Consider the following 23307-nt stretch of genomic DNA (forward strand, 5'->3'; position numbering starts at 1 on the left):
AACAACACTGAAAAATATAACCCATGTATGTAATGTGTGTCAAAAGACTGAAATGAGACATTTTTGACAGCTGCGACTTGCCATAGTTTTACATTGATGCTTTCTGTTTGAAATAAGCGTTACATAATATTATATAAACACTCATTCTCTATTTTGTATCAACCTAAGTTAAAAATCCACATAAAAATACATAATTATATATATGCTATTGACTTTACTTTTTTAAAAATTATATTTTATCGTTGGAGATGTACAACATCAACAACATGCCTCTTTCAGTGTTGTTAGAAATGATAATTATGAATACATGCTTTTCCTTTTCCTTATTTTGAACATGATTTTATACTAAACCAATATTTAATTTGTTTATACTAATCTATTCTATCAGCTCATCTTATTTATAAAACAAACACTTTGAAGTGAAAGCAATTACGATGTGCAATATACTAATTATTATGTTGAACAAATTATTTGTTGTGATCGTTTAGCAGAAATAATGAACAAATAAAACATAGCATCTCAAAATAATAGTCTATACAAAAAATGAAATACTGTACTAGTTGTGTGATGAAATTTGGTTTTAAAAGTGTGTGTGTGAGAGAGCGGGATGGGCAATGATATGATTTACGACATCAAAGAATAATTATGCGTCACCAGCTTAATATTTGTGAATTTGTAAATAACGTCATTTAACGCCAGATAAAACATAAACTGAATTGCCTACTTAAGACCTTCTTCGTTATCTCTTATAATGTTTTAATATCTTATGAATAATTGGCGTTAACCTATAGGTAAACTCACATACCTGTTAATACAACGATTAACGATAATCACATATTTACCGCTTTGATCTTTCTAGCGGCTGGGTCATGCATTATTCTGTATATTTTTACAAGATGCAAATTTAGTTGTTTCTGTTAACACAGCATCGTATGAAGAACGCCCAAAACGACAAAAGTGTTAATGTTGCAGACTCGGCTTTAGTAAGCCTGTTCATCGACGGTACTGGAAAGTGCAAGTTACCGTCCACGCCCCCTAGCACCGGCTTAAACAGAATTCAACATTTATACACGAAATGGGTGAAATTTTGAATTTAGAAAACTCCGCAGATGTGTTCATACGGCGGTTATCATGGAACCTTCAATGTGGCACGTAAGCGCCATTTGATGAAGTCTGATGCAAAAGAAAATCACCAATTTTTTCACATAATTTTATTTCGGTTTCCCATGTTTATGAATCCAATTTGCTTAACAGTCCTGTATAGTATTTAATGAAAGCTTTTTCAAATACATTTGAACATAAAAATAGCTCATGTGTTATAAGCAATTTTTAATATCAGGACTGCGCATGCTACATGCAGAGTTACTTCACAATAAATATCTGGAGAAAAACCAAGATCAGTGTTTTACTCTCTTAGCATTCTAATCATCAGCTGTAGTGAATGATATATCTCAATTTTCTAGCCTAATATCTCAAAATGTTTCAAGGTTATTAGCAGTATGCAATTTAAAGACTTTATCAGATAAATCGGTTTGCTGAGTTTTTACAGTTGGTTTGTATTAACATATCGCCCGGTAAAATACTTTTTATTACAAAAGTGCAACTAGAACATTATAGACCCTTCTTAATATTACCTCATACATATTCATAGATTTCTCAGAACGAGGCTAACAGGGCAAGCTCCAGTGTCTGCTCTATGTAAACATATCATGAATATATGGCCGAAAGATTTAGATATCTTGATATAGTACTAATAGTACTACATACTTGTTGAATGTTATATTTAACATTACAAAATCTCTTCTGGAGATAAATGGTTTATTTTACGCTATATACAGTGAAGGATATACATGTATTCAAGACCTGAAAAGTGAATTAATGTTTTATGATAATTCCAATTAATTCCTTAATATTCCGTGACAAGTAATAAATATATCAGGTTAACTCTTTGCAACTTATACAGACATTATCTGTGTTATCACTATTTTATTGCTTACCTAAACACATGTTTGGTCAAGAATGTATAAGGCAATTAACTGATAATAGATGTAAACAATTGGATGCTGAATTCTGTACCATACTTCCCCTAAATTAAGTTATTGAAATAAAAAAAAAATTAAAAAAAAAAATAAGTTTTATTCATTTTGTATTTTGAAAATCAAAAAAATTCTGGATGACTGTCTAGTAACTGGTTAACTTTACAGACAACCTTACCAAATCAAAATAACAATTTTGTTTAGACATGACCCCACACCCCCGTCTTATACATTTCAATGGATTTTTAGTATCTTAACATATGATGTTGTTTACAGCATTGGAACATACATTTCATGCTAAGTAACAGATGTAAAAACCTATAATTATCAACTGTTTTAACTAATTTACAGTATTAAATACTTAGTATTAAACAAATTACCCAATCATTTAATTGCAAATATCAGTCAAATCTGAGGTACCATTAGCTTATTGCACTTGTCCAGTTGGTCTGACTTGATAATGTGGTCATATTGTTGGAAGCCTGTACTAGCTGATATATAACAAATCATTGGGGTACACAGCACTTCCAGAAGATGTTGCCTGGACTTAACAACCCCAGACATTTCATTTACTTAGGGGACTAAACATTTGCAGAATACATGTGCAGGACCTTGCAGTCGGAGGGTATTAGGAAAGACAGCATCTAGCTTCAGCACTTCTTTAAGCATTCCAAGAAATATTCACTCAACAGTATATAATGCAATAAGAGGACAAATATTAAATGTTATTACCGTGTTGACATATTCCCTGCAGCTGTACCATATATGTAACAAAGCACAATGTTAAAAACAAAGTAATGTTAAAAAACAAAGTAATGCGATGATTTCTTTTTAATTATTTTATTTGAATTAAGACACAAAAGACTAAACAAATGGTCCTTTAAAATATGCTAAAAATACATTTTGTCAGCTTGCAACATCTATCTCTTTCTATCAGTCAAGCTGTTTGTTTTGCTTGCTTCATAATAAAAGCTCTTAATGTTTTTGCTGATGTTTTAAACATTGAAAACTGTAATGAATATATATATGTTGAAAATCCAAAATAAACAAGATATGCAACTGTTATCACTTAAAAATTTGTTTGTATCAAAAGTTCAATATCACATTTTATTTTCTTCCTCAGTTTTCTGTAATTCTTCTTTGAACTGTTTGATATTTCTTTTTTCATCTGTTCTGCAACTGCCATGAAGAGATATTACAACTTAAGGCGATACCAGTTGTCAATTTGTGTTCATTACTGTTACCAATGGAATTCCTGAAAAATAATATATATACATTTATATTATGAAGTGGTAACAAGAATTATGACATTTCTAGAATATATCAATTATATTGTAATTGCATTTATAGTATTTTTTACTGTAGCTAAACTTTATTTATGTGTAAAAATGAAAATTAAGTCTTGTGATCTACCTTTCATCTGGCAAAATCTTCTTTAGTATCCATCTTACTGGTCTGTTCATTACTTCTCCATTCGAACCAAGAGGGTACATCTATTCTCTTCAGACATATATGAATTTGTGTCCATGATTGTTAATCTTATTGTGTGAAATGCTTCAAAACAAGCAATATTGTCTTGTCATATATTGATCTGAAATGGTAAAACAAAATAACTGTTATTGTTTTTTTAGTATAAAAACGGTATTGATTTAGATTAATCATAAGTGTGATATTTAAATGAAATTAATGAACAAAACATTTTATTATTTAATAATTAAATGAAACATTTAAAACAATGAGAAATCAGATTAATTAATGTAAGTAGTAATACATCTAAAGTAGCTTAGTTTTAAAAAAGAAAAGAACAATGAAATTTTACCTCGAAATGTTCTCGTTTCATCCCATCTTATTTCCACAATCCTTCCTTATATTTAACTCACATCCTTACGTATTTTAAAAGAAAATTAACCGTATAATCATATCTAGAATTGGAATAACAGAGTGGAACACAACATTAAAAATTATATTTTCACCGGTAAGTTTAACACACTTGGGCTTATCAGGTCAGACATTACTTGTTAACATTCATGCCCTGTTAGCCTCTCTCTGGTGATGGAATGTAAAGTATGCATATAATTTGAGAAAGGCCTATTATGAATTGATTAGCAGGGAAATGATCCTTTGCTTTAGATGACAACAGCAGATAGTTTTTCTGTAAGATTATCTACAATTCAACTACCTTAAAAAGTTGCACTTTAAAGGTATAATTATTGTTTGATAGCTCGATACTTCATGAAGAATGTTCGACCAATACCTAGTTTTCTAGTCAATATCGATACTTCAGGTCATGGACCTCCTAATACGTCTATAGTTGTTTAGTTTAATAATATATTGTATGATACAATTATGCGTCTTTGCGTGTAACAGAAGAAACTATTCGCAACTCAAAATGTTTTAATTTGAATATTCCTTATAGCATAGCTGATATGGCTCGCATATCAATGCCAATCGGTCTTTTGTTATCCGGAAATTCATCACTTGATTCTGAAGTAAGGTCTGATATTCATCACACTTGCCAGTATCTATCTTCGATTCATTATCAGTAAAAAGAAAATGATCGTCTCGTGACGGAGTACAATGTATCTAATTAAAATGTCCGATCCCTTGAGACAGTAATATTCATTTACTCCTTAAAGGCTATGAAATAGTCTGGCAAATTCATATATCATATCATTATGAAATTGATATTGTGAATACGGATATTATTAGCATAAATATTTTAAATGAGTAGTATAAAGCCGGTGCTAGGGGGCGCGGGTGATGTTGCACTTTTTCATTGTCTTTCAATCAAACGGGTCTGCAATTTTCTATTATGTTGTCTTTTTTTTGCTTCCTAGAGATTTTCCATTTCCCAGATTTTTGTTCAAAATAATACATAATTAATGTTAACGACAAGGACACTGTTATGCATAATTATGTTATGTAAAATAAGGCAGCGTTTTTATGTATGTTTCGTGTTTATAAATCAAACAATAAATTTGAAAATTAATTATTTACGAGTATTTATTATATGGCTTTCATTGACATTCGTATATGATTGCTATTCTATATAGAACATTTCCCAAAATTCATATCCTGGTCATACATTTTCCTTGATACAAAGTTTGATTCATGTTATTTAGATGAAATTTAGGTTTAAATATTTAAGGGACATTGGCAACATGGTGATGGCAATAGCACTCAAAGCTATTCACAACAAATATATAAGAAAAGGTTAATATTCTAAAACTAATCATTCAATCTTAAGTATGGTATTAATTGATGATTAACATGAAATGCTTAATAAAGAGCAAATTCAGTAATATACCACATTCGAGAATGGCTGCAACTGTTTGAAATTGAATTTCTTTAATCTGTTGCGTGGTTTTTATCAATAATTGACATAAAATGCTTAGCAAAGTGCTGAAGAGTTCAATGTTCTATCATTATTCGAGAAAGGCTTCGAATATTTGTTTGTTTGGCAAGTTTTACGGCATACCAATACAGTTTATAGATCATATGGCGCCTAAACAGGAAATATGATTTTGGCTAATTTCAGTTGTTACAATCTTCTAAGCATCCGCCAGGGGTCAAAACCACCTCACTTGCTTGAGCTTAGAGATGCAGACTCAAGTAATTTTGAACCCATTTAGTCGCCTGTTAAGATCACATAGGGATAAATGCTGGTTGCAGTTCTGATGCCGCAACCCCTCAACCACAAGGGGAGCTACGAATATTAATAACTTAAAAACTGTGATAAACTTGTCGAATCAGTATGTTAGAACGTGGAGTCAGATGGGGTTTATTACAGAGATGCAAAATGCTAATAATGTTTGAGATTATTAAGTAAAGATGTAATGAGAGTTTTATGATCCCCTGTGGTTCATTATTAAGATTAATTTCTAATGTAAGGTAACAAAAAGAACATTAACATAGTGTCTGTACTGTAAACTGTATGAATCAGAAAAAGTAGCACCGCATGCACCATTATACTAGAACTTACGAAAATGAGTTTTTATTTATAAAAAAAACAATAAGCTAACAAGTCGTACATTTGAAATCAGGCAAATGTATTATTAAAGTACTACTTTGTATACATTTTGCTACCTTTACAGCTCATTCAGGGCTACTTTCTTTATCTGTTAAACATCTAACATGCTCTAAAACAACTATTAAGACATTATTTCACACATGTTTGTCATTTCTAAAGAATTAAATGAATATGGATTTTCAGCCTTTCAGCAGTATTTTTTCATGACATTGAATTAAATTTGTTCCGTAAATTCCGTTCGTAAATTTCGTTCGTTTCAATGAATTTATTAGACTCAGTATCGACGAGTTAAGATCATGATTTTTCTGTTTTGACACTGAATGGTCATATTCAAGTATTAATAATCGTACGTTTAAATGATTTTAATTAATACTATGCATTATTATCCCCTTGATTAATGAGACATCGTTAATCATGAATAGAAATAATAATAATAATGAAAATAATAGGCATTGCGTTGACAGGACGCTGCACTTGTGTTTATTTTTCACTGTTTGTATTAGACTATATGGTGTTTAAAAATAGGACAATTTGTAATTAATGATCAAATTTTAATGTAGTATGAATATCCCTTTGTCTCAATAGTCAGCAATAATTGTACAAGGATAATACATTGTATGTCTGATAATTAAATGCATTTTTATAATCACGAGGCTCAATCCAGACACATGTTTAGATTTTTCCGTGCCAGGCGATATAAAATATGTTCAACCCGATTACTAGTATACATTTATAGGTATTACAACACAATATAAATCTGGAGAAAATGTGATCCCTCGGAAGCCTTAACTACAATAAAACTACATGAAGATTGCAGACTCGGTTTAATTGAGTCTGTACATGAGGGATAATGAAAACATTCAACATCCCTCACGCCCCCAATCACCGACTTGAGCGGTACTCATTGAACCAGAAAAATTGAACAACACTGAAAAATATAACCCATGTATGTAATGTGTGTCAAAAGACTGAAATGAGACATTTTTGACAGCTGCGACTTGCCATAGTTTTACATTGATGCTTTCTGTTGAAAATAAGCGTTACATAATATTATATAAACACTCATTCTCTATTTTGTATCAACCTAAATTAAAAATCCACATAAAAATACATAATTATATATATGTTATGACTTTACTTTTTAAAAATTATATTTTATCGTTGGAGATGTACAACATCAACAACATGCCTCTTTCAGTGTTGTTAGAAATAATAATTATGAATACATGCTTTTCCTTTTCCTTATTTTGAACATGATTTATACTAAACCAATATTTAATTTGTTTATACTAATCTATTCTATCAGCTCATCTTATTTATAAAACAAACAATTTGAAGTGAAAGCAATTACGATGTGCAATAAACTAATTATTATGTTGAACAAATTATTTGTTGTGATCGTTTAACAGAAATAATGAACAAATAAAACATAGCATCTCAAAATAATAGTCTATACAAAAAATGAAATACTGTACTAGTTGTGTGATGAAATTTGGTTTTAAAAGTGTGTGTGTGTGAGGGCGGGATGGGCAATGATATGATTTACGACATCAAAGAATAATTATGCGTCACCAGCTTAATATTTGTGAATTTGTAAATAACGTCATTTGACGCCAGATAAAACATAAACTGAATTGCCTACTTAAGACCTTCTTCGTAATCTCTTATAATGTTTTAATATCTTATGAATAATTGGCGTTAACCTATAGGTAAACTCGCATACCTGTTAATACAACGATTAACGATAATCACATATTTACCGCTTTGATCTTTCTAGCAGCTGGGTCATGCATTATTCTGTATATTTTTACAAGATGCAAATTTAGTTGTTTCTGTTAACACGGCATCGTATCTAGTAATACTTTGATTAGAGAAAAGCTGAATTCCTAAAGAACGTCCAAAACGACAACAATGTAAATGTTGCAGGCTCGGCTTTAATGAGCCTGTTCATGGACGGTACTCGAAAGTGCAAGTTACCGTCCACGCCCCCTAGCACCGGCTTAATCAGAATTTAACATTTAAACACGAAAATGGTGAAATTTTGAATTTAGAAACATCCGCAGATATGTTCATACGGCGGTTATCATGGAACCTTCAATGTGACACGTTAGTGTCAATTCATGAAGTCTGATGTAAAAGAAAATCACCAATTATTTTTCACATAATTTTATTTCGGTTTCCCTTTTAGATGTCAACGTTATGAATTCCAATTAAATTAACAGTCCTGTATGACATTTAATGAAAGCTTTTTCAATTACATTTGAACATAAAAAATAGCTCATTTGTTATAAGCAGATTTACATCAGGAATGCGCATGCTTCATGCAGAGTTACTTCACAATAAATATCTGGATTGAAAACAAGATCAGTGATTTATTCTCAATAATTCAGAGTTATAGCATTCTAATCATCGGCTGAAGTGAATGATATATCTCAATTTTCTAGTCTAGTATCTCAAAATGTTTTAAGTTTAATAGCAGTATACAATTTAAAGACTTTATCAAATAAATCGGTTTTGCTGAGTTTTAACAGTTGGTTTGTATTGACATATCGCCCGGTAAAATACTTCTTATTACAGAAGTGCAACTAGAACATTATTATGAATTGCAGGGTAATGATCCTTTGCTTTAGATGACAACAGCAGATAGTTTTTCTGTAAGATTATCTACAATTCAGCTACCTTAAAAAGTTGCACTTTAAAGGTATAATTATTGTTTGATAGCTCGATACTTCATGAAGAATGTTCGACCAATACCTAGTTTTCTAGTCAATATCGCATTCTTCAGGTCATGGACCTCCTAATAAGTCTATAGTTGTTTAGTTTAATAATATATTGTATGATATAATTATGCGTCTTTGCGTGTAACAGAAGAAACGATTCGCAACTCAAAATGTTTTAATTTGAATATTCCTTATAGCATAGCTGATATGGCTCGCATATCAATGCCAATCGGTCTTTTGTTATCCGGTAATTCATCACTTTATTCTAAAGCTAAGGTCTAATATTCATCACACTTGCCAGTATCTATCTTCGATTCATTATCAGTAAATAGAAATGATCGTCTCGTGACGGAGTACAATGTATCTAATTAAAATGTCCGATCCCTTGAGACAGTAATATTCATTACTCCTTAAAGGCTATGAAATAGTCTGGCAAATTCATATATCATATCATTATGAAATTGATATTGTGAATACGGATATTATTAGCATAAATATTTTAAATGTGTAGTCTAAAGCCGGTGCTAGGGGACGCGGGTGATGTTGCACTTTTTCATTGTCTTTCAATCAAACGGGTCTGCAATTTGCTATTATGTTGTCGTTTTATTGCTTCCGAGGGATTTTCCATTTTCCAGATTTTTATTCACAATGATACATAATTAATTTTAACAACAAGGACACTGTTATGCATAATTATGTTATGTAAAATAAAGCAAGGTTTTTTGTATGTTTCGTGTTCATGAATCAAACAAAAAATTTGAAAATTAATTATTTATGAGTATTTATTATATGGCTATCATTGACATTCGTATATGATTGCTATTCTATATAGAACGTTACCCAAGATTCATATCATAGTCATACATTTTCCTTGATATAAAGTTTGATTCATGTTATTAAGATGAAACTTAGGTTTAAATATTTAAGGGAAATTGGCAACATGGTGATGGCAATAGCACTCAAAGCTATTCACAACAAATATATAAGAAAAGGTTAATATTCTAAAACTAATCATTCAATCTTAATTATGGTATTAATTAATAATTAACATGAAATGCTTAATAAAGAACGAATTCAGTAATATAGCACATTCGAGAATGGCTGCAACTGTTTGAAATTGAATTTCTTTAATCTTATGCATGGTTTTCATTAATAATTGACATAAAATGCTTATCAAAGTGCTCAAGATCATTATTCGAGAAAGGCTACTTGGTTAATTTGATGGCACACCAACACAGTTTAGATCATATGGCGCTACAACAGGAAAGATGATTTTGGCTAAATTCGGTTGTTACAATCTTCAAAGCATCCGCCAGGGGTCAAAACCACCTCACCTGCTTGAGCTAAGAGATGCAGACTCCAGTAATTTGAACCCATTAAGTCGCCTGTTAAGATCATACAGGGATAAATGCTGGTTGCAATTCTGATGCCTCAATCATTGACGGCAACCCCTCAACCACAAAGGGAGCTACGAATATTAAAATCTTAAAAAACTGTGATAAACTTGTCGAATCAGCATGTTAGATCATGGAATCAGATGGAGTTTATACAGAGATGCAAAATGATAATTATGTTTGAGTTTATTAGGTAAAGATGTAATGCGAGTTTTATGATCCCCTGTGGTTCATTATATGATTAATTTCTAATGTGAGACAACAAAAAAACATTAATTTTGTATATCTAATTTAGTATGTATGAATCAGAAAAAGCAGCACCTCATGCACTATTATACTTGATCTTTACGAAAATGAAATTTTAGTTTTGGAAATAAAAAAACAACAATATACGTTAGATGTACTAACAATAATATATTTGAAATCTGGTAAATTTGTTATTCAAACACTACTCTGTTTACAATTTGCTACCTTTACAACACATTACTGCACATTCTGCGCTACTTTTATTATCTGTTAAACATCTAACATGCTCTAAATCAACTATTTAGACATTATTTCACACATGTATAACATTTCTAAAGAACTAAAAAAACAATATGGATTTCTGAGGCATAATATGCTTTTCAGCAGTGTTTTTTTCTAGTCAATTAAATTTGTTCCATAAATTCCGTTCGTGTCAATGAATATAAAATTCGTCAGTATCGACGAGTTGGTCTTTTTTATAATTAGGAGCATCATTTTTCTGTTTTGACACTGAATTGTCAAATTCAAGTATTAATAAGTTTAAATGAATTTAACAAATAGTATACATAATTATCCCTTTGATTAATGAGACATAATAAATCATATATAGAACCCATCATGTTTAAAATAATAAGCATTCCGTTGACTGGACGTTATACTGGTATTCATTTTTCAATGTTTTCAATGTTAAACTGCATGGTGTTTAAATAATAGGACCATTAGTAATTAATGATCAAATTTTAAGTAAGTGATAAGTATGAATACCCCTTTGTCTCAATAGTCAGCCATCATTGTACAGGGACAATTTGCCTGAAATTTTAATGCATTTGATAATCACGACGTTCAATCCAGAAAAAATGGTTATATTCTTTCCGTCATGTGTTGTGTGTGCAAATGCAATTTAAATAATTTTATATGTTCCTGATAATTTGATAAACCACATATAACATTACTGAACGTTGATAAGATCTATACGAAATAATTAACACGTGCTGGTCATAGAACACTTTAATGATTAAACAATATTTTTTTTAAACTACCTACAATAAACATTCGTATGATTAAACACTATAATAATTAAACACTTTACTGCTTAAATACTTACACACTTTTGCGATTAAACACTGTTATGACATTAGTTCTAGGGATTGAAAACTTCAAACTTTTTATTTCTATCTTAGTTTATATCAAGTTAAAAACACAAGCATCATTTTATAATAGTTACAGTGAGTAATTGTGGCATGTAGTGTTATTTTGAGAGCAGGAGTTATCTCTTAAAATAATTACAGGTTTAACACTGCAGGTGGTTTATTCGGTTTATTTATAAATATTCTGATGTAAAAGGCTTTAAGCTATTTAATTTGCATTGATAATAGAATTGCTGCATTAATTGTAGATAACCTGATTATAGATGTAAATTGAAACATCATTACTTTAATAACTAATGATATTTTCAAAATTTCTACTCCATTATATAAGTTAAAAATGCTATTAAACAGGGTAGGCCAAGGATCAAATTCTCTATATTCTACATCGATATTCAAAAAAATATTTATATTTCTTATATCCTGCATTGAACGATTTGACATGTTACTCATCTCACGCATTTTTGCAAGTTATATTCTATAATGAATAAAAGGTCGACATTTATTTTAATCAAACTTAGTGATTCAGGTTTATGACATTACAAATATTTCACATTTTAAAATCATAGGTGGATATGTTCTCCGAGGTCCTAGAGAATCCATACTTTACCGATTTGTATTGTAACTATTTTGTACATTAATTTAGATCTATTACCTTGATTAAGATAGCCATGCCCATATTTACACTACCCATTTCGTATTCAAACCAAGAGAGTAATGACCCAGTGGCTGATGTGGTTTTATAAGCCCACTAATATTTGTTTTATTTCAACTTCAGTGACGTCCGAGTTTTCAAACATAACGATATGTAGTATTTTAGGTCAAACGTAGGCCTATTGCTTCCAGAGGATTTCCTATTTCAATAAATCTATATACTTCAGAACAGTAGTTGTCAAGTAATGTGCCGCAGCTGTTAAACGTTGTCCCGTACTTGTTACGTATTTTTCGGGATCATTGATTCTAGCACATTAGTGTTGAGAGATTGAATACCGCTTAAGCCGGTGCTAGGGGCGTGAGAGATATTGTACTTTTACATTATCTCGAGATCATGCACATACTCAATTCAACCGAGTCTGCAATTTTCATAAAATATTATTCTTTTCATTGTTTCCGATGAATATCCCCATTTCCAGACTTCTCTAGTCGTTTTTCACACGTTATAACAATAATTGTGAACCAGACACCTTACCTAAACTGCTACATTGTAAATGCTGTGCCTTGGTGTTGTATTACTGCATGTTTAAAGTTAAATCTAGAAAAAGTAAATATGCAAATTTAAAAAATTCTCGAAAACTTATTTCTTATTTTTTCTTTATTTTTTCAGGTCTTTCCATTTTGTATAGTATTCAACAGTCAACTTGTGATTCGAATGGTAGGAGACAGCATGTCCGCCCTGCTCAAAGATAATACATTAATAGGTTCAACACTCCGGGAAAAGTTCCATATACGAAGGCCTTTGATTCCATGTATATGGACTAAAGTGAGTATATGTAAAGTGTAATATGTTCGATTAACACCCGAAAATCTTTACATTGATACGTTTTGTAGAGTGCTTATGGGAGTAAACATGTAAAAATATTTTATGCGTATACTTTCGAAAGCGTGCTCATGTAAAGTTTATTATGCCATATCTGTATATCGTTTGTTAGTATTTTCGAAAGGTATCTCACATAATATAAAATGTCGAATGTGTATTTACTTTTGAAAGGGATTATATTGTCTTTGATAATTATGGACTCATTTTAAGTTTCTTGTATTACTTGTTGATTGATTGATTGATTGATTGGTTGATTGTTCCTCACATTTTATTTTCCAGATTCTACAATTTGGGCGTGTAATATTTGAAGTAGAATACCTCTTTAACAACGATCCTGATGAACTAGACGCACGACTGATGGAGCACGACAATTCCGAGCCAGAAAAGGCAGCTGATCACCGGATATTACTCCGCGGACAAATGAAATATTTGCAAGACTGGAATATGATCGCGTTCCTATGCACCCCACTGTACGTAGTTTAAGGTATAGGCAGTCCTATGTGAGTTAAAATAAAAGGTTTTATTTTACAACATAAACTGTGCTGTTCTTTGTCATAACTTATCTTTGTTTTATCAGAAAGGCTGAGAAAAAAAATTTAGTAAACATTTACTATAAAACAGAGCTTTTCCGGTAATCTCAATGTACTCAGGTTTTCAGGAGCTTAATGCAACGTGTTTTAAGTTCGAATAGATTTTTATTTTTTGGTTTTAAAAGCTTTATATGATAATATTTGTTATACATTGGACAAAGAGCGTCCGTGGCCGAGTGATTAAGGTCGTTGACTTCAAATGACTTGCCGCTCACCGTGGTGGGTTCCAATCCTAACAAAGAATTTGGATTCTTTCATGTGAGAAATATATTCAATCTAGCATACGTCGGTGGTTCTACTCAGGTGCCTGTTCGTGCCTGAAATGATGCACGGTCTTTCTCCACCAGAAAGAATGCTGCCGTATGACTTACACTGTGTTGATGCGGTGTAGATTGTTGCCATATGACATATTTTATGTAAGTTCGCCGTAAAGCCGAAACTAAACATACTTGGGACGCTGTTAAAGTGATTCAGAAGATAAATTTTTGAAAGTGATTTATGTACAATGCTAATGTTCATTTTGTGAGCAGACTTTTTGGCTTTTGCAGGAGTTATTTAATAGTAGAATTAATCAACGCAAAAGTCAATATTACCTTCCTGATGGCCAATGCTTACTCTTCAATGTTATATATCTATTTTCAATATTTGACACGTTCTTTCGAAGCACTAAACATTTAGGCACCAAAATTTCCTCTAAAATGGTGATGCATTACCATAAGTTTCCATATTGTAGTTTTTATGTTCTTATATTGCAATAATTATACTGCGATTAACAATGTGTTGGTTCTTTTACAGAACATCATATTTACATCTTTTTTGGGCCCCATCTGGAAAACCCTGTTTATTTTACTTCGTAATAAAGGGAGTAAAGTTTATATTTGATAATCTTTGGTATTTCTCATAACCACAGCTGCAATAACTTAGATATCACATTTAGATCCACAGATACATATTCTACGTCATTTGGCTTGAATATCATATTTGTCACGTACTGTTTTCTTTATAGCAGAACTCATATCCATTGACATAATTTATTTTTATATTTATGTTTGTTGTAATATCTTTTATGACCTTTGGTACCAATCACCCATCCATATTTTTATATCAAATGACAGTTAAAACCTTGTATTAGCGTCTGCGATGAGTGCTTTCAGGAAAAAATCATTACAGTATCTCAAATAGCGATTTGTCACGATCCGGTATAATAGGCCCTTCACTGGAAATCTGCACTGCACTTGACTGCATCGTGGTGTTTTTTTCTTCTTCTTCAATTAAAAGAGAAAGTATGCACCACGTAGTATCTCGCGTTTCAAAATAAATGAATGATACCGATCTAAATTGCGTAAAATATGCTGCAGACGAACGTGGAACAATATTAGAATGTTCTAGCCTATTAAGATGTAATGAAGGATTGGGTTTCAGGGAAACAGACTATGCGCTGTTATGACGTCGTTTGTAATTATTATGAGTTATGGCAGGAAACTTTGAAATAAATTGAAACAAATGTATTTTTATGACTTTTAGATTTAAATGTGCCTTCGTTATGCAAAAATAAGGCAGGAATGACCGTTGTTTAGAACGAGTATATCAGAAGTATTTCATTTTCGTGGCTGCTTTTTTGTCTGTAATTGCTAGAAAAGGTGTCAGATAATGAATTTGTTATTCAATTATGTTTTTAGTTTCAGGGTTAGGATAGTAACACATCATTCACATCGATGTAGACGTTTGTGACATTTTTTTCCATACACGTAAATTTTGTTACATTTAAAAGGTTTACGTGTCAGATTTTGCGAAAACATATTACAGTCATATGACTGTACACATGCCTTTCATGTACTAATTTACAGTCCGTTGTTGCTCTACAATGTACAGAGGTGACCACTTGTGCCTGAAGTAATGCACGGATGGAAACCAAGAACGTTGTGGTTCTACAATATACTCAGGTGTCCGCTTGAGCCTGGAATATTGCATGAATGGGCACCAAGAAGTTTGTGGTTCTACAATGTACTGAGGTGACCACTTGTGCCTGGAATAATGCATGAATGGGCACCAAAACGTTTGTGGTTCTACAATGTACTGAGGTGACCACTTGTGTCTGAAGTAATAAACGGATGGGCACCAAGAACTTTTGAGGTTCTACAATGTATTTTTAGGTGTCCGCTTGAGCCTGGAATAATGCACGGATAGGCACCAAGAACGTTGTGGTTCTACAATGTACTGAGGTGCCCGCTTGTGCCTGAAATAATGCATGAATGAGCACCAAGAACGTTTGTGGTTCAACAATGTTTTGAGGTGACCACTTATGCCGGAAGTAATGCACGGATGGGCACTAAGAACTTTTGAGGTTCTACAATGTACTTAGGAGTCCGCTTGTGCCGAAGAATAATGCACGAAGAGGGGACACCAATCCATTTTATAGACTATGTTTACATTTACTTCACTTATCTTATAGGTTATGTGATCTTCGAGACTTACAACAGGCTGGTCTGTATATCAACGATCTGAATTTGTTTGACATGAGCCGAGATATGGTGATGGCAGGGTGGCAACATGCTTCTCAGTTAGAAAGATCCATAGAAGAGGTAGGAGTCTTGTATACGTTGACGAGCATAAATGAACCTTTAATTTAACCCATTTTAACGTCTTTATATCCGTTACATTTCACTGATCTTTTTATTGAGGTAATCGGTGTACTTATCTATTACATGTATATGATACACTTAAAACATTTCGTACAACACGTTTCAACTAAAAATAATAGTTATTATCTAATGCTAAGGGTCTTTGTAGTTTTTTTTTTGGGGGGGGGTTGTTTTATGTCGCACCAACATAATATAGGTCATAGGGCGACATTACAGCTTTACAAGCGAAGAAAGACCTCATGTGCCTTATTTCAGGCACAAACGACGATGTGAAAGCTAGCTTTGTAGCTCTCGTACATAAAAAGAAATCCGAAAAAAGCTTGCGCGTTGTTAAGCGATACCAAGTGCCGGTGCCGGTGATTATTGTAGATTATAATTAATATATAGAGCTATATGATGTCAGTTGAAGACTTGTACTGCATAGCCTAGAAAGCGGATTCGAAAGTAATTTAAGTAAGCTTATACTATTATATCCAAAGAGATAGAACAAACTTGTTTAACTAAACAAGTGATGTTCAGATATAGCTTACGGGACAGTAGAAATGTAAATGTTGACCATTCTTAGAGAATGAAACACTAAAATCAATCTACAAACATACATCCTTTGACAATTCGTCCTGCATTAATGTTTAGTAATTGATAAGAAAGAAAGCAAATTTACATTTTTATGTTGGTGTTGTTGTTGTTTTACGACTTGTATATATTACTCTATTTTTTATAAAGCAAAGAGAAAAGACAGAGAAAATAACAGAGAACATGTCTACTTTGGAGACATTGATGACTAAAAGCGACAGTTTGTTATATAGCATGATACCAAAATCTGTTGCCGGCAAGTTAAAATCTGGTGAGGATCCGGTATCAACATGTGAGGTAAAAGACACTTCTTTACTTCTAAAATATGATAAACAAGATCAACAAGGAAAGGCGGCGTTCAACGCACGCAACCCCCACACGATCCAGTAACAAGAGTACTTAGCTTACTTTAGAGTACTTCTAAACCTTACCTTTGCGTTCGTATGCTATGAATCGAAAAATGGATTAAATATAATATAACATTGAACCGGCATATTTTTTGTATGGTAATAAACATAAAAAAAATGTTTTCAATTTCTATTAAATCAAAATGCGTCCAGATGCTGATAATTTTTTATGAAAATTATGAAAATTTATCTAAAAGTAAAATATTGTGACTAAAGAAAGTTATTTACACATTTCAATAAACACTTACAATGCACGCAAATTACTATAAAGGTCAAAATATGCCAAAGAAAGGCGTTACTGCGTTAATCACGCAGTAGAAATATGGTGATAAATACTACATAATTAGTTCTTTATCGCATAAAACATGCAAATTATTACTTGAATCTTTCATCTTTTTACCTTCTTGTTATCCAAATACATTTTTGATTTTCTTGAAATTGTTTGGCTCATCTGAATGCAAGTATCTTTAAAGATTTGTAAAGAATGAAGGATTTTACAGCAAAGAAATATCTTATAAGAAAACTTATTCTATCGTTAAACTATTTGTATTTTCCTCTTACAAAATGGCGGCATAAGTACATACGTGGTTATACATGCCTCTCTATCAACTATTCCAGATATTTGATAACGTCACAATCATGTTTAATTACATGGTGGGTTTTGGTGAAGTGTGTTCGTCTGCTACACCGATGGAGATTGTAGAGATTATTAACAATGTGTTCAGTTTGTTTGACCAGATCATCGACAGCTATGACGTATTTAAGGTACTAATCTTTCATAATTTATCAAATATGTGGGTAAATGAACTCAAAAATTGTCACTTAATGGGGTAGCATTAAAGGTATACATGTATTTACCGTGAATAAGTTCGGTACAGTATAGAAATTAACGTAATTTGGACATCCTACCCTGTTATATTGCGGAAATAAAAAGATAAATTTGTGACCCTGCCGTCGCGAATTCATGAATCTGCGAGATAATTCGTGAATGGGGTTTTCGCGAAATCGAAAGAAAGATCACGCGAGTATAAAGTGATTAACAGTATAGCGTGATTCTCGCCTTGTCACGTTTGAAAGCTTTATCTTTAAATCCATCATCCAACAGAAAGCAGTTATTAAAATCTTTTGAAACCTGCTTTTCAAGGTTGTCGTGAAAATATCAACCTTTTGAAGACATCTCTGTAACAGCAAATTCAATTGCAGCCGCAATGCATTCAAACACGATATTCTACAACGCGTTTTAAGATTTTATTTAAAATGATATTTATAGCCTAAATATTGGTTAAAAACTTGTTCCTTTAACTTGTTGACAAGATGTTTCTGGTTTTGAGTACATCGTACTTTTATCTTTAATTGTATAGAATAGCCTGCTGTTCTTTGTGTGATCACTGATCAGTAACAATTACATTGAATATTCTTTACAGGTAGAAACGCTTGGGGACGCTGTATATATGGTAGCGGGTGGTGTTCCGGACAGGAACCCCAACCATGCTATCAATGTTGCTGGTCTGGCGTTAGAGCTACAACTGAAAGCTAAAACTTTAACTGAGCCATGGAGCAACAAATATAAGCTTAATACAAGAATAGGTTTGTTATAAAAAATAGATTTTGTTCCGAAAAAAAAACTACTATGTAATCATCTAGTTACCAGAGCTACAATATGAATGCATGTACTTCTAAAAATATATAGTCGACGCAAATATAACAAAGAATTCAATGCATATAAGTTAGCTTTGGTCCCAAGTACGCAAGACAATCAATGTCGTATATAGTTTACATAATATGTAAATAAGATACAAATTAATACGTTATGAGGCGCTTTATTGTATCCAAATATATTTTTTAGAATTATTCAAATACTTTTTTATTAGATACAGTGTGTATTATATATCGTAAACTGGTCGTCTGCTTGATATTCAAGTAGTATGGCGCCTTTACTAGAAATTACGTCATAAATTCAAAGAAAATCTGTGAGAGAAGTGATCCGCCGGAAGCAATTGCAAACAACAATATGATATGGAAACTGCAGACTCTGGGACATTGTATATTAATTATATTAAGTCCCCGGTTGGATTGATTCTATTCATTAGAGATAACGTAATGGGCAGCATATTCCATGCCCCCTAGCACCGGCTCAAGAAGTGTCCAATCTACACTTACGTGCTGGATTTAGTAATCCCGAAGGACCAGAAAAAATATAACAAACGCTGAAATGAAATACGGGGCAACTATTTACAGATGCCAAACGGCACTTGACACCTGCTCTTGTGATATATAAAAACTTGAAAAGAAAATATCCCCTGAAAACAACGATTATATTATTAATGCAAACCATTTTTATCAACGTGGTATTTACTTATCGTATGTCATAAGTAATGAACAATTTAATACATGATTTATGCCCGAATCCTTTATATGAGAAAGTCATTTTTGACGAGAATATGTATGTATTGTGGCATACAGAGATAGTTTTAAAATACATAGTAACTGTTTACTATTATGTTATTACAGGCATGCATACAGGCAGTGTTGTTGGAGGGGTTGTTGGACGTAGAATGCCTCAGTATTGCCTGTTTGGTGACACAGTTAACACAGCCTCCAGAATGCAGACATACAGTTTGGTAAGAATACAAGAAAAAAATAGTCTCATCTTAACTTATGTATTGATGTGTAAATATATAATATACACAGCCATATTAAATTTTGTAGTTTGTAAGTCTCCATTTGACGGAGCTGGACGAAAATATATCTCTTTTTCTGGCGTTTTTTGTTTGTTTTTGTTTTGTTTTTGGCCTTTTTTGTTTGTTTTTGTTTTGTATGATATTGTTTTAAAGGAGATCAATCGAGTTCTTGAAAACATACATTTTAAATTCTTATACAGATAAGCTTGCACTAGGGCACTTAAGATATAAATAAAAGAAATTATGTATGTTAAAATTTAATCAGTAAAAAAAAACTTGTGGGTTTCCTAGCCCAATGGAGCTAAACCGTCGCTTTTCGTTATGGATTTTTTTTTCACAATACAAATGATCTGTATGATGGATTGATCCAATGATCTGAAGTTTTGTACCCATATCATTGGTCTAGACCTTTATCAAATGGGATAAAATTTTCAAAAACAAATTTATTCCCGTAATATCAAAAAATCTCAGTGGAATCCCTTTAAAAAAATGTCGAAATACCCAAATGCTTAAAACTGTGCGTATATTTTAATATCAGTAAGTTTCGGTTACCAGAAATGGTCGCTGTGAAATATATATGATCTCATTTTGTTTCATTTTTGCGAGATAATCATTGAGGTAGAATTTGAATTATCTCTTACAGCCTGGAAGAATCCATATCAGTGAGCCATGCCAAGAATGCCTTAAAGAGTCTTCCTTTGTTACCATAGTGAGAGGGACTGTCAATGTCAAGGTTAGTACATACTTTAATATATATAATTATTTCAAATATTCTCTAGTTGCAGATTATTCAGCTAACGCCTTAAAGCCTATTTTATAAGAATAACAAGGTGAATTACAAACTACTGCTTCAGTATTAACTATTATTGGATATCTTTTGTTATAGAAATGAACGTTTCTCTTTAAACATTTTATATAAGAAAAACGCTTTTGTACGTTTTGTAACATAACAATCTCAAAGAGAAAATCAGATGTGCCAACCAACGTACAGAAACATGTCAACCTATGTATGAGCGATGAACAATAAAATTTGAATTACATAATATATTTGATCAACAAGATTATAACAGGAGATTTCAATAAGCACTTTTCAGGCATTGCATATTGTGTGATACTGACCCCGTTTATACTATATCGGTATAATATCTTTTATTCATGACCTTATGTTCTAATTTGCATCGTTATTTATGACTATTGAAGACTGCCACCATCACTCTAATGGATCGGGACGCGATAATGATTTCCGATCATTTGTGAATACGACTTTATGGCGTATATTTTCATTACCATTCCATTTTGTGTTAAATTGTAAACGAGACATAGCCGTTCGTCTTATAATTAATCACGTTTTTCAGTTTGTTCAATGTTACCTCGTCAGTACAAAAGATACAGTACAAAATACCTCGCTTTATTTTGTGGTAACATCATATGAAATAAGTAAAAAGAAAGTTCTTGGACCTATATTACAGTAAATCTATCCTTGCTGCAGAATAAAGAGTACCTTGTCCCAGCCATTTCTTCACAAAAGTTTATTTTACCATCAATTTTCAAATACTATTACAAACCTTTAGCTTATTTGATTTGTTTTGAAACACCTTTATGTTTTTTGAACGTATTTCTTGGATTTTTTTGCATTGAAGATCAAGAAAGTATCGTTTTAGCAAAAGTTTTTAAACAAAAATAATGCGAAATATTTAAACTTAGTTTAGTTATGGCACGGCCTCGAAAAGATCTTGTTTAAGCTAAATGTATATATAGATCAAAAACGATTTCGTTTTAGCAAAAGTGGCAAAACAAAATTCATGTCAAATTTTAAAACTAAAGTCTAGTTATGGCACGGCTTCTAAAGAATTTGTTTATAGCTGAGATACTTCTTGTTTATGTTAAGTTTAATTGAGTTCGTGTATCAAATTCTGTACTTAGACATTTGCTGATTAAAGAAAATCACAATTTCGTCAGCAAAATAAATGTACATTTGTCATGTTCCTATCAGGCTACTAATTTAGCAGTTGCATGCAGTACAGCAATTACGAGAATACATGCAAGATGTCGTCTGCAAGTATTGGTATCTGACCAGATATATGAGAGTTCAATTACCGTTTGCTTTTCTGAAAACGGAAATCAAATAGGTCAAAAATGCAAGAAAAATACACATCAAAGGCATTTCCTTGCTTTTTGAAAAGTAGTTAGAATGTTTTTATCGTGAATGATACAAGAGTCCAATGTAAAAAATAGAAAATTGAAACATGTTGCCAACATAATGGTTTTGAATCATATTTTATTATTAATGTATAAGTTGTATGAAGCTAGAGCATATAAATTACATTTTTCGTGATCAGATCTGGTAAAACATCATAAGGGTCTATTTTCATAGATACATGTTTAGCAGTTGACTAAAGTATCTCTGTTGTTTTGTTTTTTCTTCTTTCTTTGTTGTTCTTATTTTAAATTAGTTAAAAAGCTTAATCTAAAGATCAATTCATTTTATAGTTTAGATTAAAACGAATTTTAGATACATGATAAAAAGTGGACTAGATCTATTGGACTTATGCTTTTCTTATTTTTGCCAAATTAGTTCAAAAAGATGTAACTAATGTTTTTTAAAAATATCCTCATACCAAAATCAAGTTAGTATATAGCTTAGATTAACTTCCTCTTATACTAATTACAGGGGAAAGGTGAAATGCGAACATTTTGGTTAGCTGGCAAGGAAGGAGAAGAAAGCACAAAACAGTTCTGCGAAGAAATTAAACAAGAACGAAGCCAGTCCGTCCGAAAATACAGGTATATTAATTAAGATAGCATTTAATTATTACTATACATTGAAATTATCACCTTTGTTTTCAGGAGTAACCAACTGTAATTCATTCAAGCGTGAATCATTGTTGTTGATTTATAAGGCTATGAAAAAATCATGTTTGAATTTATAGAATGAAATATTACATATTGTTCAAGGTAAATTTATAGTATGAAGTAAACTTGGTGCTCATTATATGAAAAATGAACTGACACCGGTTTTAATTTAGGCCTGCCCATTTGTCATTTAAAGTGATTTGAAAATGCTAACAGTATGTAGCGCCTGGTTTGAACTTCCTTATTTTTTGTTTCATTGAATTGAAATTGGACTCAAAAGACAAATATATTTAGAATGCAAGTATAAGATACAGTTATGTTTATTTAAATTATCTATATGTTAATCATTATTGTATTTTAACACAAGATTCATTTAGGAGTTTCCTTGACTCTTCTCGTGTCAGTTGTTCACTAAATGATTTTCTCTTATTAACTATGATTGGTTGATTTATA

The 23307-nt window shown here is 31.7% G+C and overlaps 1 protein-coding gene across 1 annotated transcript in view; it reads left to right on the forward strand.

Annotated features, from left to right (window-relative positions):
• The window catches only part of LOC132729708 (soluble guanylate cyclase gcy-33-like), a 45980-nt gene that overhangs the window by 14189 nt on the left and 8484 nt on the right, over positions 1–23307 (forward strand). The window contains exons 3-11 of the mRNA XM_060715530.1: positions 12896–13051; positions 13388–13578; positions 16151–16280; positions 17064–17210; positions 17939–18085; positions 18745–18907; positions 19832–19941; positions 20645–20734; positions 22673–22785. Coding sequence (XP_060571513.1) covers positions 12896–13051; positions 13388–13578; positions 16151–16280; positions 17064–17210; positions 17939–18085; positions 18745–18907; positions 19832–19941; positions 20645–20734; positions 22673–22785 — 1247 coding nt within the window. The remainder of the gene's footprint in view (positions 1–12895; positions 13052–13387; positions 13579–16150; positions 16281–17063; positions 17211–17938; positions 18086–18744; positions 18908–19831; positions 19942–20644; positions 20735–22672; positions 22786–23307) is intronic.

This window comes from Ruditapes philippinarum, unplaced genomic scaffold (genome assembly GCF_026571515.1).
Source record: "Ruditapes philippinarum isolate M1 unplaced genomic scaffold, ASM2657151v2 ctg2435_1_1_1_1, whole genome shotgun sequence".
NCBI classification, from domain to species: Eukaryota; Metazoa; Mollusca; class Bivalvia; order Venerida; family Veneridae; genus Ruditapes; species Ruditapes philippinarum.